The 15,981-nt window shown below is 44.1% G+C and overlaps 1 protein-coding gene across 6 annotated transcripts in view; it reads right to left on the bottom strand.

Annotated features, from left to right (window-relative positions):
• Positions 1-15,769, bottom strand: part of slc44a5b (solute carrier family 44 member 5b) — a 43,143-nt gene extending 27,374 nt beyond the window's left edge. For all 6 annotated transcript variants that reach the window (XM_076278295.1, XM_076278297.1, XM_076278299.1 and 3 more), the window contains exon 1: positions 15,614-15,769. In XM_076278295.1, coding sequence (XP_076134410.1) covers positions 15,614-15,647 — 34 coding nt within the window. In that variant the 5' untranslated portion in view covers positions 15,648-15,769. The remainder of the gene's footprint in view (positions 1-15,613) is intronic.
• Positions 15,770-15,981: the final 212 nt, after the last annotated feature.

Below are 15,981 nucleotides of genomic sequence, written 5' to 3'. Positions count from 1 at the left end.
CTCATGTCTCACCTCACCTCGCCTCTCTCTCTCTATCTATCTCTCTCTCTCTCTGGCCAACCTGAGAGATACCACACTAAGCTTCAGGAACTCTCCAAAAAATAATTAAGTCCATGTTTTCCCAGGGGAGGAGATACGGGTAATCAGAATCAGCACGACTCCATTGCTCCTGATCAGTATGCTACTGGATTGGTATTTTGACATTGGTATGTACTGTACCATCCTGATTTTTATCAACATATCAAGCTGAATTGATCAATGCTCAACCACTGAGGAAACAAATATTTACCATTATTCAAGACTGATATTCTGATAGCTCACTTCAAAAAGATCTAAATTCCTATATCTGCCATTAGGTCATTAATGCTATGAAAGGAGAACATTTATTTCGATGAGAATATTTTCAGGCTGGCTTTGGCAATGGCATCCTTGTTGAAATACATTAGAATTCAGACATGCGATGAGATGCCATATGCCCCATTCTCTGTACCCACTGAACTGCGGGCCTGTCAAGATTTGAAACGACAGGTCATGATGAAACGATGAGCTGAATTAGCTCAGATTTTTTTTCTCCTGAAAGAAACGGGAGACTTTGAGAGGAAACATAAGAAGGGAGCTGCCACTTTGACGACAGCAAAAGTGACACGCTAACAGCTAAAATATCTGGGAGATAAAATCCATCTGCCTCATGCAATTTGCCTTGGTCTGCTGGACGGCTCGTAAGGCTGGTAATTTTGTCGGTTTGAGCACACTCTCGGTCGCGTTATCCACGGGGAGTTGAATCGAACATGAATCGTTCGGCCTACCAGGAGAATTATGACGGTCTGAGAGATGACGGCATGTCTACAACATGTCCAGTGCCCACTAATCTACATCTAAATCATAAGCTGGGAAATATCTACCTTGCTGGGGACAAAGTCCCACAGAAATCATTTATGATCGTTTCACAGAAATCATCTATGGCTGTGGTTTTGCTCTTGCAGGAAATTCTGTTCATAATATCCTACCCAAGTAATACAGCAGACGGTGGACATTTCCCTAGTTAGACATTACAATACTTTCAGGTGACAAGCAGGCGCTTTAAGCCCTGTACTATTGTAGCACATGCAGTGCAGTTTCAACTCTTTGACAAAAAAAAGGGTCTACAAGATCTATTTGCTCTGTTCTTGATTGGCCATGCGGCACTAATAGACTATTGCCCTTTCTCTGTGATGTCCCATTAATTGTCCTGGGCTCCTTAAAGCCCCTAGAGGTGCAGGGCCCACCACCCCACGGCCACGAGGCTGCAGCACATTAGCTCAAATCAAAGCTAATTAGGTCTACAGCTGCAGCGGCAACTGCAGGATTTTGGAGGGCAATGAGCTGAAATGAGTTGAATGCAAATGAAGAGGCTGAGGAAGAGGGTTGTAATTGATATTCATTTTGGCTAAGGGGACTTTATTTTTTTTTTTTAAAAACCCACCGTGGACTGTAATAGCCAAACGTCTCACTTAAAAACCACGGTGCCCTTAGTGTGTGGAAGTGAAAGTCAAAACCAGTCCTGAGGTGGAGGGGAATATAAAGGAAAATGCACTGTGCCACGGTGGGAGGAAAGACTTTATTAATGGATGGGAGAGGGTGAGTGTGTGTATGTGTGCGTGTGTGTGTGGGTGGGTTAATCTGACCAGGCTTCTGCTGCCAGTCAACTGCTTGCGGGGCACTGTTCGGCGGGTGACTACATGGCAGCAAACGCCTGACTTCATGCCTAACTGGGTGCCCCATGGGGGAGAGCTGTCTCAGCCAATTAGGCCTCAGAGCTCACCCACTCTCATGTTCTGTATGTGGGCTGGAGGCAGAGGCGGACGTCCAGGGTTCAGAAAGTGAAAGTCCTGCCAAATATTTGATCCAACCATTTAGTAAACCAGCTCATCCTAATTAGCAGCCAGGTAGATCAGATAATTAGTGATATCACCTGGGTTAAGTGCACAGGTAGAAAGAATATATGTCCGCTTCTGGCTGAGGGCTTAGTGCACAGTGGACCATGGGCAATGAAGGCCACCGGATCCCCTCTTCCCGCAGAGGAAAGCAGGAAACCGGCGCCCCACACAAGTCCCTCTAGTGCATGTACTCCACATCATGAAGCGATGGTAAGGGTTTACTTCCTGTACTCCTAGTGAAGGTCAGCGCTAGTTATGTGTAAAGTCTTTGTTTGTGTATCCCAAACTACAGTAGGTTCTCGACAGTGGGAATTCCCCTAATAGTGAAACTCTTACTGACGACGTGAGAAACAGCAGAGGAACTATAAGCTGAACCTCATGACTCATTTTATTTCTCACAGAAAACTGCAGTGTTTGAGTGGTTCCCACTCTGGTTGGGTGGAGGAGGGAAGGCAGGGGAGGGGGGTTGATAGTTACAGAAATCAGAGCAGAGGTGATAGAGCCAGAGTTACTGCCTCTACTCTCCCACGGCCGAATGCTTAAAAGCCTGAAAGCCTCTTGAGAAAACGGCCACAGAGGCGTGGAGGAATAAGTGTGCTGGCCTGCCTCCGGTGCGCACCCGGCTCTCATCCCGCGGCCCCGTGCTGAGTCGGCCATCAGGAGGACATTTGGCGAACGGCTCAGAGGCACGGCGAGAGACAACACATCAGTGCTTCTGGCCCGTTTGCCGGGTAATCTGCTCTGCGGCACGCTTCGGCGCAGGCTGTGCGGGCCAACTGTTCAGGTGGCACTCAGAGCGCCGGTTTCTGGACGAGGCGTGTGGCGTCGACACACATTACCATTACGACAGAGAGAGTAAATTATCAGATGCTATCTGCACGCCGTGCACTGACCCCTTTCATTAGAGCGCTGTTCCCTTGCAGTCATTTGTATAAATACTCTGCGATAGCTCACATAATTTCATCCATTACCATAGCAGTGTATCTGCAATAGACAGCTTATTTCTGTACAACATACGCCACAGAATTGCACTGGGTGTTGCCCTCCCACATAGAATGTCAATCAATTATTGTAATAAGCTTGGCAATATAATGCCCGATGTACAATGTTTGTATCTGTGACAGGGACAAGCTGTTGTTTGTGCTTATTCTTATTTGCACAAAGACAACCGAGCGGGTAGTGAGGGGGTGGGGGTGGTGTGTAATTATGTGCTGTGCGAACAGCAGAAAATTACTTATCCAAGTCATTTACTTATCTCCCTCTGCTCAATCCTTCTTTAAAATCTGCCAACCTGCATGGCAACACATTGACTCCGCCGCGCAACACAACTTAATAGCATTAGATCTAAGAAACGTAATGGGGCTGCAGATTAGTCTGATGTCTCTACTGAGTGGGCTCCACTGCGGGCCCTACACTACCTTTGCCACCTCTTCAACTACGACGAATAATCAATTGTATTCACAGTAGATCTGCCGAAAGCTAGCTTGCCGAGTCAAAGCCTTCACATTCGGCTCTAAATGCATATATTTCAGTTCTAAACAGGGATTATCCCTTTTGTCGACAAGTGTGGTGCTCTTCCTTCTACGAAGGCTAGGCAGACTCAGAGGACACATTATTGCACATGAATACATTTCAGGCTTTTCGGGGAAAGGACTGACCAGAGTGTGTGTATCCCTTTCAGAATTCAACACTGGATTCCCTCTCCTCGAGGATCAAGCCTGTGGGTACACTCTCTGCTGTGCTGTTGCCCAATTGCCCTGAACGGAAAGTCAGTTAATCACTGGTGACGTGCAGAACAGCGAGAGTATGCCTGCCTAGAGACTTTGCGCTGATTTACTGAGAGATGCTTCGCCGTTTTAAAGGCTGCCCTACTCAGTTTCAATACTGCGTACACAGAATTCTACTAACAGGGGTCCAGGAGGATCCAATGATTCTCAAATGCTGAAGGGTTTTTAATGAATATTCTTTCTTAAAAGCTTCTTAAATTCAGCTGTAGTGCAAACCTCGACAGCAGATCTATCACACTGTATGTAATACTAGTAGCTCACAAGTTTATCTTAAGTGTAAGCTACATAACGTATGCACATTTTCAGGCCATTATACTGAATGCTTTCGCAAAATAATACTGATTCATTCATCCTATGTGTCATCAGACTACAGGAATAAAACCAGAGTCATGAGAAAGGCCTTCTGATCAAGAACACATCAGCACTTCTGGTTGTGAACTCAGGCTTACTGACAATAAAGAGAGACGCCTGGGCCTGGTCTCAAGTCTCGGTCATCATGGTTTCTCTGTTCCTCTGCTTTACTTAGACAAAACCCTTCAGTACCAAAACATAGAATTGGACCCATAGCTTACATATCTTACTGTGTACATATTACCAGGTACATCAAGTTATACTTCCACAGGGAGTATAATTAGGGTAGAAACACTGAAGTTGTATTAGTTATTACTGATGGATATCATCATGGTGTTATCTGATGGTGTTCTCATTTCGAGGAGAATTTATTCCCCAATAACAGCAGGCTTTGCCAAAAGCGGAAAGATCGAGCCTTATGCATGTCAATACTTGCACTGATGGATGGCTTTGAGTCATATACTGTATTGCAGGCCATTTTAAATAATTTGTTGCTTGAGAGCCAACCTTTACAGAACTGCAGTGCAGTCAGTGTAAAGGAATCAGACGGAAGAATATGTTGACAGTGCCTTTCATCACTACAATAGTTGAGGGATCACCCTCTGGCCCTGCTGGAAACCAGAAGAGAAAGAATATGTTTCTTTTCTCCAGAAGACAGCTCTGTACTGGAGAGTTCTCTAGAGATGACATTAAAAATGGTGCGATTCACAATATGAAATTCAAAGCTCCTAGTAATGATGTTTCACGTCTTCACATCCTAATTACTGAAGACTGTCATATTTAACCCCCTTGAAAGTGTTTTTCCCTTCTCTGTGTCTCTCACTACCTCTCTCTCTCGCTCTACTCCACCATTTCTTCCTCTATCTGTATTGGTCTATTTCTCTACTCCCTCCTCCCCTTTGATTCTTCAACTCTCACTACCCCTCTTTTCCTCCCTCTCTCCATCTCTTAAGCCCCGTCTCACCCTCTCTCTTTCTGTCTCTCACCCTCTGTTTCTCTCTGCCTACATTAGCTGTCTTCCTCTCTCTTTATGTTGTCAGTGCTGAGGGAGGCAGACCGCCTGTGACGAGCAGGACAGATGGTCTCTGATGGATTTGTCTGAGACCTCTCAGACTTCAAAACGCTAGCCAGTCCCCATGAGTCCTTTCCCACATGAAACCACAACTCGCACTCTAACCAACAAAGAACTTCTGCGATAAAGAAGCCTTCTCACCCTAAACAGATCTCATATTTTATTAGTGCTCATGTAGTAGCTTCCGTTTGATGATTTATCATCATCATCCCGAAAAATAAGAAAGTGTCCATCGTCAATTACTTCATTATCCACTCCAGCGTCTTCCGTGGGCGCTGTCTTCCCCTGATATGACGTGCCTGAGATACAGACCAGCTGTGAGAGGCTTTGGAGACAAAGGAGCCCCAGTATGTGTGGCATGATGCAACCTCCCTCCCATCTCATCCCTCTCTCTCTCTCTCCCCTCCTATCGAGGCAGCGGGCAAGATAAGCTGAGATGAGTTGAGTTGAGCTGAGCGGCTGAACGGTATTGGCCCCATCAAATCAACCCCCAGAACCCTAATCCTAAATCCTGGATGCGTCGTAGCTGAGGTATATGTGCTTTTGCTAAATATACAGTAAACAACCCTCTTAATCTAGCTCTGCCTTACAGCAGCCTGTCGGGTTGGATTGGTGGGGGGACCCTAATCGTGTGTGATGTCAGCTTGCAGATATTTGCCGAAATTGTCTGTGGGACCATAGGAGGAGGAGTGTGTGTGAGTGTGTGACAAACTCTTATCTCCCTTGCTGTCAGCCAGCTGTGAACTTTCAACTAAGAGGGGAAAATAACACACCTGCTCCAAGGCTGCTCTTTCTCCATTTAAGGCTTTCTGTCGTCTCTCTGGCTCTCTGCTGTTGGCTAACAGAACCAACTCTAAACAAGAGATCCTAGCAACTACGCCACACATGCTGCTGGCACAGATGAACAATAAACACTTCAGTGTTGTTATATTTAAGAAGTTGAAATTAAATCATCCATTGATGACGCTGAGTCGCTATCATGTGAAGTCTGACAACAATATTGCTCTGGTTGAGGTTGGATCCATTTCATCAGAAGTTGTGTGGATGATGAAGTCTTGGAAAAAGTGAGAAGAAAGTCCAACAGACCTTTCTGACTGGAAAGGATTTGATGGCTCACCTTCCACCTGGGTTACATAAGTTTTTGAATAACTTAATCCTTCACTTTACAGCCCTCCTACTGCGAGCAGACTGCTTGTACAGTGAGCTATACACCGATCCAGTCACTTTCAATTTGGATCAACACTCATCAGTGACACCTCTAGCCCTGGCATCCATTGTAATGTTACCAGACCGCAAAAAATGATGTGAATGTAGACTGGCAGCATGAGGCTATGAAACCTGCAGTGCGTTTCACACTTGAACTACCTCTAAAATCTGTCCTTGCCCTTCCTACACCCACCTGAATTAAAACTCTTTGCTGCCCCGCGGCTTCCACAGCGTATCCCAGTGGCTCAAACTGGACTCTAAATGTCAGGGCCAATGTTACGGATCTATTCCACTCTGTTGCATAACACCATGTTACAGTTTACGATGAAAGAAAGGAGTAGAGGGCTGTACTAAATGTCAGCACTCGGATGCAACTCTGCCCTCCTCCCAGGCACCTCTGACTCAGCCCAAGCCCAAGACCCACTCCTTTGTGGTCCGGGAGGCTAGAGATGTGTGCGGTGGTTGGGGGGGGGGGGGGGTTGGTTAAGGGTGGGGGAGTATGGGGGTCTGTCTTGACAGGTACTTTCACACAGAAGTCACACTAGCTCATGTTTTATGGATGAGGCCTCCCAACCCGGGCGGGCTGAGCTACAGACAAAGAGCTGCAGCGGCAGCATGTTCCCTACAGTCGAGTGGCACATTTCCCTGTGTTTGTTTTATTTTTTATCTCGGGAGGTTGTTTTTTTTCCCCCTCTTCCGCCCTTTCTCTCTCCCTCCCTCGTCCACCACCCCTGACAGCTCCAGAAGACCATGGGCCATTAGTGCGCTGACACCTTATCTCCTGGCTCCCGCACACACACAAATCACACAAACACACACATCCAAAATAACGTCGGCGAAATCAACCTGCCACAGTTGGAGCCATTTTCACAGCCATTTACCTGTCATCTCCTGAGCTGCTGGTCGATTACATCTCAAAAGGTTTGTCTGTTTATTGCCTTGCCATCATAAATGCACCTGAAAAAAAGCTTCAAAAAAAGCTTTAGGACATCCCTTGACACCACTGTGGGGTGTCCATAACATGTGGCTAACCTTTAAAAAGAGAGTGCTGCTGTTTTCAATTCTACATTCGACTGACACACAGCTTCCACCCACTCTGAAAATAGTCTCTTTTAATTGATTTTATGTAATAATCTTCCAACGCATCATTTCTGCTACCTTTCAGCACTGCGTTAGACCCCACCCTGAACATGTTTCCATAAACACACACACACACATAAGCTGAAACACAGGCTCCTAGTGTCCGCCTCTGGCCAGCACATACAGTACTCCTTTCATTGCACTCAAAGGCTGCAGTCTGAAAAACTAGCCTACATACTATATGCAGTGAAAAGCAAGGAAAATAAACCACCTTTAGTGTATCCTGGATGTGCTAAAAAATAAACTAGCCTACTCTCACTTCGGGTTAATCTGTCATGATGCCCTTCAAGTAAAAGTGCTTAAATGTTTTCAATACATTGAAACAATTGATAATTTAAAAAAACAACACATACAAACTAATTCCGTGGCATGGAAACTATGTAGTATATGAACATATAACAATCACCACTCACCAGACATCAAAGGGTTAATAATAAGAGGGCAAAGAGCATTCCGGAAGCATCAGGCCAATTTAAATGAGGAAATTCCTTTTTTGCTGAGGTACTGTGGTATACTCTGTCCTGTGGGACTGTTGAATTATGAATACATGGATGAGTGCATGTTAGATAAAATGAATCTACTGTCTATTTCATATCTTCCATCCTACTCAAACCTCATTAGTCATACTTAAGCACACTTAAGTGCAGCATGCTTTTGATATGACCTCAATACACTAACCTTCTTCAGTTTCAGAAGTGCTCTTTCCATTTTTTTCCCTGCTAAGAAAATATTAAAATGCAAGACGTAAAAACTACAGCTTCTGTCAGGTGATATCTTATGTTAATCCTCCACCACCTCTAATAAAGGTATCCCTTTGTCTCTCTATCCTCTCACTGCTTTTCAGTATTGCACATCTTAACCTTCTTTTGCCTGCTGTAGCTATAGTTACCAGTACATTAGTAGTGAATCTCACTGTCACCGTGTGCTATTGCTTGTGTTATTTTGAACAATAAACATGTGCCCTTTTTTCTTTGCCTATTCTTTTTTGGTAATAATATCATCCATGAATTCTGCTCGGCATGGTGAATGTGTCATTTGTTAGCCTCAGCGCCTGCTGCGTACTCCTGTCTGACATGAGATTAGAACTGTTATCTCAACTTCATTAATTATTTAAACTTTTTTTGAAGCTACTCCTGCTACATCTAGTACCACTCCACCCTGCATTTTCATTTGTACTGTCGTTCATCTACAGTTGCCATGGATACCTTCACAAAACCCAACCTTTTTTAACAGCAACTAATTCCCTGAGGACTACGTGGGCCTCCTAAAAACTAGCTCTCCCACCTTCCTTTCTCACCAGAGTTCCATCTCCTCACCTAACAACTCATCTTTCTCTACAATCAGATTATATTTCCCTCAAGTGAATTTGTCTCCTAGTCCACACTATTCATCACCACTATTCATCTGGCCAGTACCGGTATTACCTAAGTTTTCAGTAACTTCCCTCATACTTGGTCCATTTATTCACAAACTCTGATGCATTTTGACCAAGTCCAACACATTTCCCAAGTCTTTCAGGTCCTCGTATTTTGGTTCAGATAAAACCCATGCAGACAGAGTAAGAGATTTTTTGCACCCCTATTTCTATAGTGAGAAATTACATTTTGCTGTGAATGTTCATACACTGTATGTGATGCAATAATGCAGTTTTTAAGAGGCAGCACTGCTACACACTGCTACTGTTTGTTATTGATTAGCTGATCTCAAATACACAACTTGGTTACACAGACATCTCATGAAAAAGGAGTTTTGTAAGAAAAAATAAAGGATGTTTCTTGTGGCTGATGTTGCAACCTGTCTTTATGCCAGTGAAGAACTGTAACGAAAGACGTGGAGCATACTCTGGATTCAATGGTGTAGGTCTAACCCACAAGCATCTCAAACCCTAGCCATACACTCTTTTTATGATATATCTCTTAGGCTCTTAATGTACATGAACTAGGCTTGTAATGCACATCACAGGTCAGAGGGATCTAACATTAGATTTGGGAGATTATGGTGACCGTTTATGGTGATCATTTTTGGTGGTCACTGCAACGGATTTCTTATGTTTCTCATGTTCTATGGCAGGACATGCTATAGCTTCTTACAATCTTCATGGTCCCTTAAGTGCATGTCATTGATGTTGAGCGAATTATAAATAGGATAATGTAGACTTGACATGGTTCAGTAACCCATTTATGTAATGTACGACAAAAAGAGTTTGCAATACACTGAGACTGTGATATTTAAATCAAACATTCATATTAACCAGCTGCAAACAGAAACCATTTCTCTACCCATCCCATCCACACATCACATCACATGTAGTCATATACCTATCTAACAATCAATCTCTTCGTGCATTCATGTATTCTTTCACCCTCGCCACAGGGCCAGCCACTGAAAAATCAATGAATTCCAGAACAGTGATTATATAACCACTGCAATACAGTAAAATGAAAAGGGCACAGATCATCTGTCTTGCACTTGGACTTATTTGTATTTGTTGAACCATGGCCTCTAAAAACAACTGCAGTGTGGCCTTTAGAGCTGATATGACTTCCTTTTTTGTATGCAGGTGAGGAAAGACCTTGTCTCCTGATCCACCCAAACTATTTTCTTATCAGCACAAGTCAAGTGAAGCGCCTTTAATCGTCTCCATAGAAACAGTGGCACAGACAGGAGACAGGCAGGCAGGGGAGCCAATGATTAGAGAGGACAATGGGAATGTTTACAGGTCGAAGCCCTCCCCCAGAGGCTGACTTACTGCTGAGTCAGTCAGAAGTGAAGGCTACAACCTGATGTTCTATTAATAGACCTGCAGCTTCCTCCTCCAGCTCTGTTCAGGTAGCTTCCGATGCGTCAACTGAAGGGAAGAACAACAACTTACAGCCTCTTTTCCCAAATTGAGTCCGCACGGGGAAACATGCGTAACCGCAAAGCATAACAACAAAGAGTGAGCCACTCTGCCCGAGTGCTGCAGTAGACTAGTCAGCTGCTCCAGAGGCCAACCACACTGCAAAACTACAGTGCCTCTGTGGGACCCCTCTGTAGCTATGCAGGCTCCCATCAAAAAACCTTAGTCTGCAACTCTGTTGAAGGACTACAGATCCTCCTTTGGGCACAGCTTTGTTAGTTGAGGCCCCGTTTAAGTTTGGGGTCATTCTAATGCTTTTATCCCTGGTGACCCGAGTTGTAGAGAGATAACAAAGAAAACTAATCAAGCCTCAACCACAACAAAGTTATCGATTGTTCTATATGTCAGGAATGTTATTTCATCTCACAAACACAAGTGTCTACTTTAACAAATCTGGTGTAATTACTGAAGCCTGAGACATGGCTTGAAATAGAGCTTTTTGATTGAGCTGAGATACACTATGCCTTCTTAAAAGGCTTTGCGTTCACTGCAGTCAATCTCTCTGCGCAAAGTGCAAGGCTGCTTTGGGTTTCTTTCTGTGGTCGGCATTTGAGAGTTGTCTTACCAGCTCGCGTGGCAGTCTGTACCAGGCATTATAGGGACAGACATGTTTGCGGAGTGTGACCATGAATGTGTCTTTTGATATGAAATACCATGAATGTGTGTCTTTGATATGAAATACGACACAAACCAGTCTTCTTAGACGCACAAGTAGCCTCCTCTGGTGTGAAATGATTCTTTCATGGAGGATCAGCGGCAAGCTTAACAGGCTTTGTTATGGATAATGGGAAGAGATGCAGGGGGAGACATCCATTTTCTTAATCCTGAAAAGTTTTAGTGTAGCTCGTACAGAAAGTCATTGTAGAGAAATGCCACCATTATACAGTTAAATATCTCCACAGATGGAATTTTTGCATAATCCGTATGCCATTTGATTCAGATTAACAGCTCAGACAAAGTCCCACAAATGTCATACACCCCCCACCCTAACCCCACAAAAAAACAACACACATCTGCATACAAAAACGCATATAAAGTATATCATGATATACCCTTGGATCATACCATGCAGAACTATCACCGTCACCCCTATCACCATAGATCTTATACAGCATAGAACCAAATTGTACTATGCTCTGAAATCATTACATTTCACTGTGCAAGATCATAACATCACTATACTGCCAAGTTATCACTACATATGTTCAGGAGCGTAAGAGTAACACTTTATCCTCACTGTCCGAGAGACAGCAGTATAATTTGATTTATGACTTAATGGAACCATTTGTGTAAAGTGGCTCACCCAGAACTCCAGACACTACTTAATGAAACTGATCCATGGAAGGAACGTGGTCCATTGCTGGTAATAGAATAATTAATTAAGATGATGGCAGTAATTAATCTTTTGTTTAAAAACACCTGATTTGAAACAGAAGCTTAATCAACCCTGAGTAGGGCACTGCTTGAATGACAATGAGAATCAGAGAATGTGGAACCCTTTTTGCTGTTATAAACACCATTACCATCATATCTGAAGTTTTACCTTTACTACTGACTAATAGATAGCCTAGGTGTTTAACACTATTATGAAAGATAAACTATGCATAGATAGTTATGACAGTAGTAGGATCATGTTGTTGGGCATTTTCATACTTTTTGTCAGGACTAGGGCATATGACTTCTGGTGACTGCTAATCTCCATGACTTCCAGGAGCACCCTGGCCTACATCAGTGCTTAGTGCATGACTTAACTGCATGACGATGAGCGATGCATCATTAGTGTCATTATGCCATGACCAGGTGAGGCGGTGACTCAGTTTGTTTGACACCAGCTAAGCCTCCTCTTTATCCTCGCTCTTCACACACCTGTCCTCTTCATCCCCTCCTCATCTGCCTTGGTCTGGATTATACTGTCGCGTCTTGCTTGTGTAAGGAACCGCGTTAAGGCCAACGTCCACTGGCACGTCCACAATCGCATCTATGGATTTGACATTAAATCTAAACTTTGCCGTTGACGCGCGTCAGACGCTGCCAGTGGGTTTTGCTTCTTTAAAAATAATGGAGTTCTAAACTTTGCCGTTTCTTGACTCACGTCAGACACCGCCAGTGGGGGTTGGCCTTTAGACTAAGTACTGGAGTCCACTCTGGTCCCATCACAGATAACATACTCTCCTGTGGCACATATTAGGTTCTCAGCCTCACTATTGGTTTTGGTTTCTCATCATGATTATCAACTGTATGCGGCACGTTCTGTAACTTCTCAGGGGCAGGGGCATTCATTGGAATTCTCTTCCGAACGTTTTCAAACGGTGTTGAATTATCGGCCTCTCCTAAAAGATTTGCAACACATCCAATTAACTGCAAATTGCACCGTAACACTCCTCGCCATGGACTCCTTTCTCAGTAAGCGAAAAAAGTCTATAATTTGTTTTAGTCCTTCAGGGAGGACCAGAACATTGATGTGGAGTAGAAGGGAGCATTAATGAGATCTCACTCTCCACATCCTAAGGCAGGGGATTCCTCTAAGCCCTGTCTCTCCCAATACTTTTCGCATTCCAGATAAGTATCTAGCAAAAAAAAAAAAGCCTCACGGCACAATTCACCCTCCTCCACTCAACACATCAACAAAGTCTCCATTTGGCCACATCTTCCGAACTATACAGGAACACACACACACACACACACACACACACACACACACACACACACACACCGCATTGCAAATGTTAATCTGAACAGTCATCTCGCCTCACTCTGATGTACCTTACATTTATAATAATGAGAAAGTCATTCTGCCTCCTGCTATTCATTAATGTTCAACACTAAAAGGAATATCAAAGCCATTTGATACACACAGTGTTGAGGTCTAAATTCTCTTTCTTGGTTATGAACGTCCTGACTCTGATCAGTGAACCACTGCTATATCGGTTTGTTTCCAAATTAAGCATGTAGAGACTGTTTGTGTGCTTGCATAGCTGTAGTGTGAGGCTTCTCATCCATCTAAAAAACAGCCCTATAATAAAGATGCTTTGGAGAAACTGGTGTCTAATTGGCATGGGCTCTGCTGGGAATGCTCCATTGTCTGTGCTTTTGTTTGTGCACTTGAGAGAGAGGCCTACACTGCTACATCTATTCCTGTTCCCGGGGAAAGGGACAGTTTTGAAGTGAGTCCCCAAAGACTGGGCCGCTCCAAGCGCATTGTCTCCACCTCAGAATCAAGAATTTCATTTGCTCCCTTTAATTAATAATTTTTTCTCTCTACCCTCTTCCTTCTTCCGCTGGCCTGTGGTTTAGAAACAGCCCGCTCAGACAGGCTGATCATGCGGGAAATTTGTTAATTAACAAGGTGCTGAGCTCACAGCTTTTGTGTGTGTGTGGTGTGTGTGTGTGTGTGGTGGGGGGGCTTTTCAAGTTACCACTCTGAAGTTTAGAGAGATTATGCTGTTGTTTGTACAATCTTTAAGGATACTTCACACTAGCAAGGTAGAACACTGAAGGAGTGTGCCACAGCTCTCTCTCTCTCTCTCTCTCTCTCTCTCTCAACATGTTACATTCATACAGAGCAGACCATTTGAACGGGTCATCCCCTTTTTCACTGTAATCAAAACAGCAGCCGATTCCACAGCGCAGTACCATCTCCGCTGGGTGTCAGCAGGGCGAGAATGGCGAATAGACGGATGGGGGGACGTTTCTTTCATGGGCCTGACAGCTCCAAGCGGCTGAAAAGGATGGGCCGTCATTTGGGCAGAACAGCTGACCTGAGCAAAGAGAGTCAGCACAAGTCCTTTCCATGCCCCAGTGCGTTCCCACACAGCCCATGAATTTAAAGCCACAGAGACATGGCTGTCCGAAAGGCACCACCACAAATGGTGAAAAAGACTAGCCACAGGAAGAGCATTCTCTGCTCAGAGAAGGATCTCTCGTCTTTGCCCAAAGTCATAAAATGCTTTGGGAGGTCATAAAGTAAAAAATATTAGTTACTCCTTTAAGGTAGAGAATACTGAAGGGTATTGCTGTAGAGTAGATTCTCACAACAAACATGGTTATTGGGTACAGGCAGTATCTGAAGGCACAGTTGGAATTCAAATGTGCCAGTCAGCTGCAGTAAATCCCCTGCTCAAGCTGACAGGGTAAAGTACATCATTGGCAGACCATTGGAGTACTGGGGACAGAATCCTAAAAGGGGTCGCAATGCAAGGGCAGAGACCTTGCTCTGCCAACTGTAAAGGTTGACAAAACGAGCTACTGTATGCCTCCTGCCCTGGCTTCTGCGCGAGTATGAGTACAGTCTTAAAATTAGCCATTAGACGCAGCAATAATAGCCTGGCGTATTAATAGCCTTTCAGTCAGCCTGCCAGATTGTAAACTTAGAATATATTTTTTCTAACAGGATATTGAGAGGTTGGCTGGCTCATGGTGTGATAGGCTGTACTGTGATAGGTTATTATACTGTATATTCAGACTACCTGAGTAACAGTCAGGTCCACAAATACAACAATATGAAAAGCCTGATATGAAAGCATTAGGAGATGAGATACTTTGAGCTACTGGAGAGGACTGTGGCTACTGTTTTGGAGCAGTAATATTAATAATTTATTATTCACCACCGTAAAAATGCATCTTCAAACAGTAGCATCATAACAGTCCAGTAATGGATAAGAATGAGACATTTTGTGGCAACATTTGTAATTTTGTAACGAGCCAACAGGATTCATGATACACTTCGAATCTGACAATTACAGCATTATGTGATGAGATAATGTTACTGTTAACACAAAATGCCTCCCCCACTACCTACTGTACAAAGATCAGACAATGTTTGACAACAAAGCATCGCATCAAAATCTGACAATTGAGGACCTTGTGTTGTATAAATATTTGTTAGCCTATGAAATTATTTTCAAGACAAGACAAAAAGTGAATGACATGGAATTCGTATGAAAATAACAAGCGCTGCCTCTTTGTTTCCCCACCATTGACGACCCACTTACCAGTTTGGTAAGAAAGTAGCATAGACGCAAAGGAAAATCTGACACAATGCAGCTATTATGCACCCGTAGTGTGGCGAAAGCTCACAGTTTTAACGAGGATATTGAGCCAATAAACAGAACAATTAGTCGGGGGGTGCTGTGGAATTCGGGGAAAACCGTTATTCCAGCCTCTTTGTCAGCTGTCTTAACGAGAGCATACGGTGAAGAAAAACTTGCTCATACAACAAGATTCCCAAAAGAAGAGCGCTCACCATAATATGAAGGGATCTCCGTTTTCCTGGCCATTGCACGGCAGACGACAGATTTCTCGCGTGTCTTTGTTTTTGTGATTGCATATGAGGTTTCGGATGTGAATAGCGACTCGCTGGCCCCGTCCACGAATATAATGCGAGCCCTTGATTAGAGAAGTCTGGGCCACGCAACTCAACGTCAGCCGTGTTTACAGCCCGGGACAGCGTCATCTACAGTGCGAGCCAAAGCGAGCACGGCTCGACAAAACACCGGAAGCGTGCTTAAAGGAGACGCAGTCATTCAAGGAACGCATCCAATGCATCCAAAATGTCTTTGTTCGAGGGTAGAACACACGAATGGTGCGCTGTGGCCAGACGGATCTACACGG

This window comes from Alosa pseudoharengus, unplaced genomic scaffold (genome assembly GCF_046254945.1).
Source record: "Alosa pseudoharengus isolate Yale_2024_CS ecotype anadromous, Long Island Sound unplaced genomic scaffold, YU_APseudo_1.1 YU_APseudo_1.1_scf_11, whole genome shotgun sequence".
Taxonomy (NCBI): domain Eukaryota; kingdom Metazoa; phylum Chordata; class Actinopteri; order Clupeiformes; family Clupeidae; genus Alosa; species Alosa pseudoharengus.
This window is presented reverse-complemented; position numbering and strand designations above follow the sequence as displayed.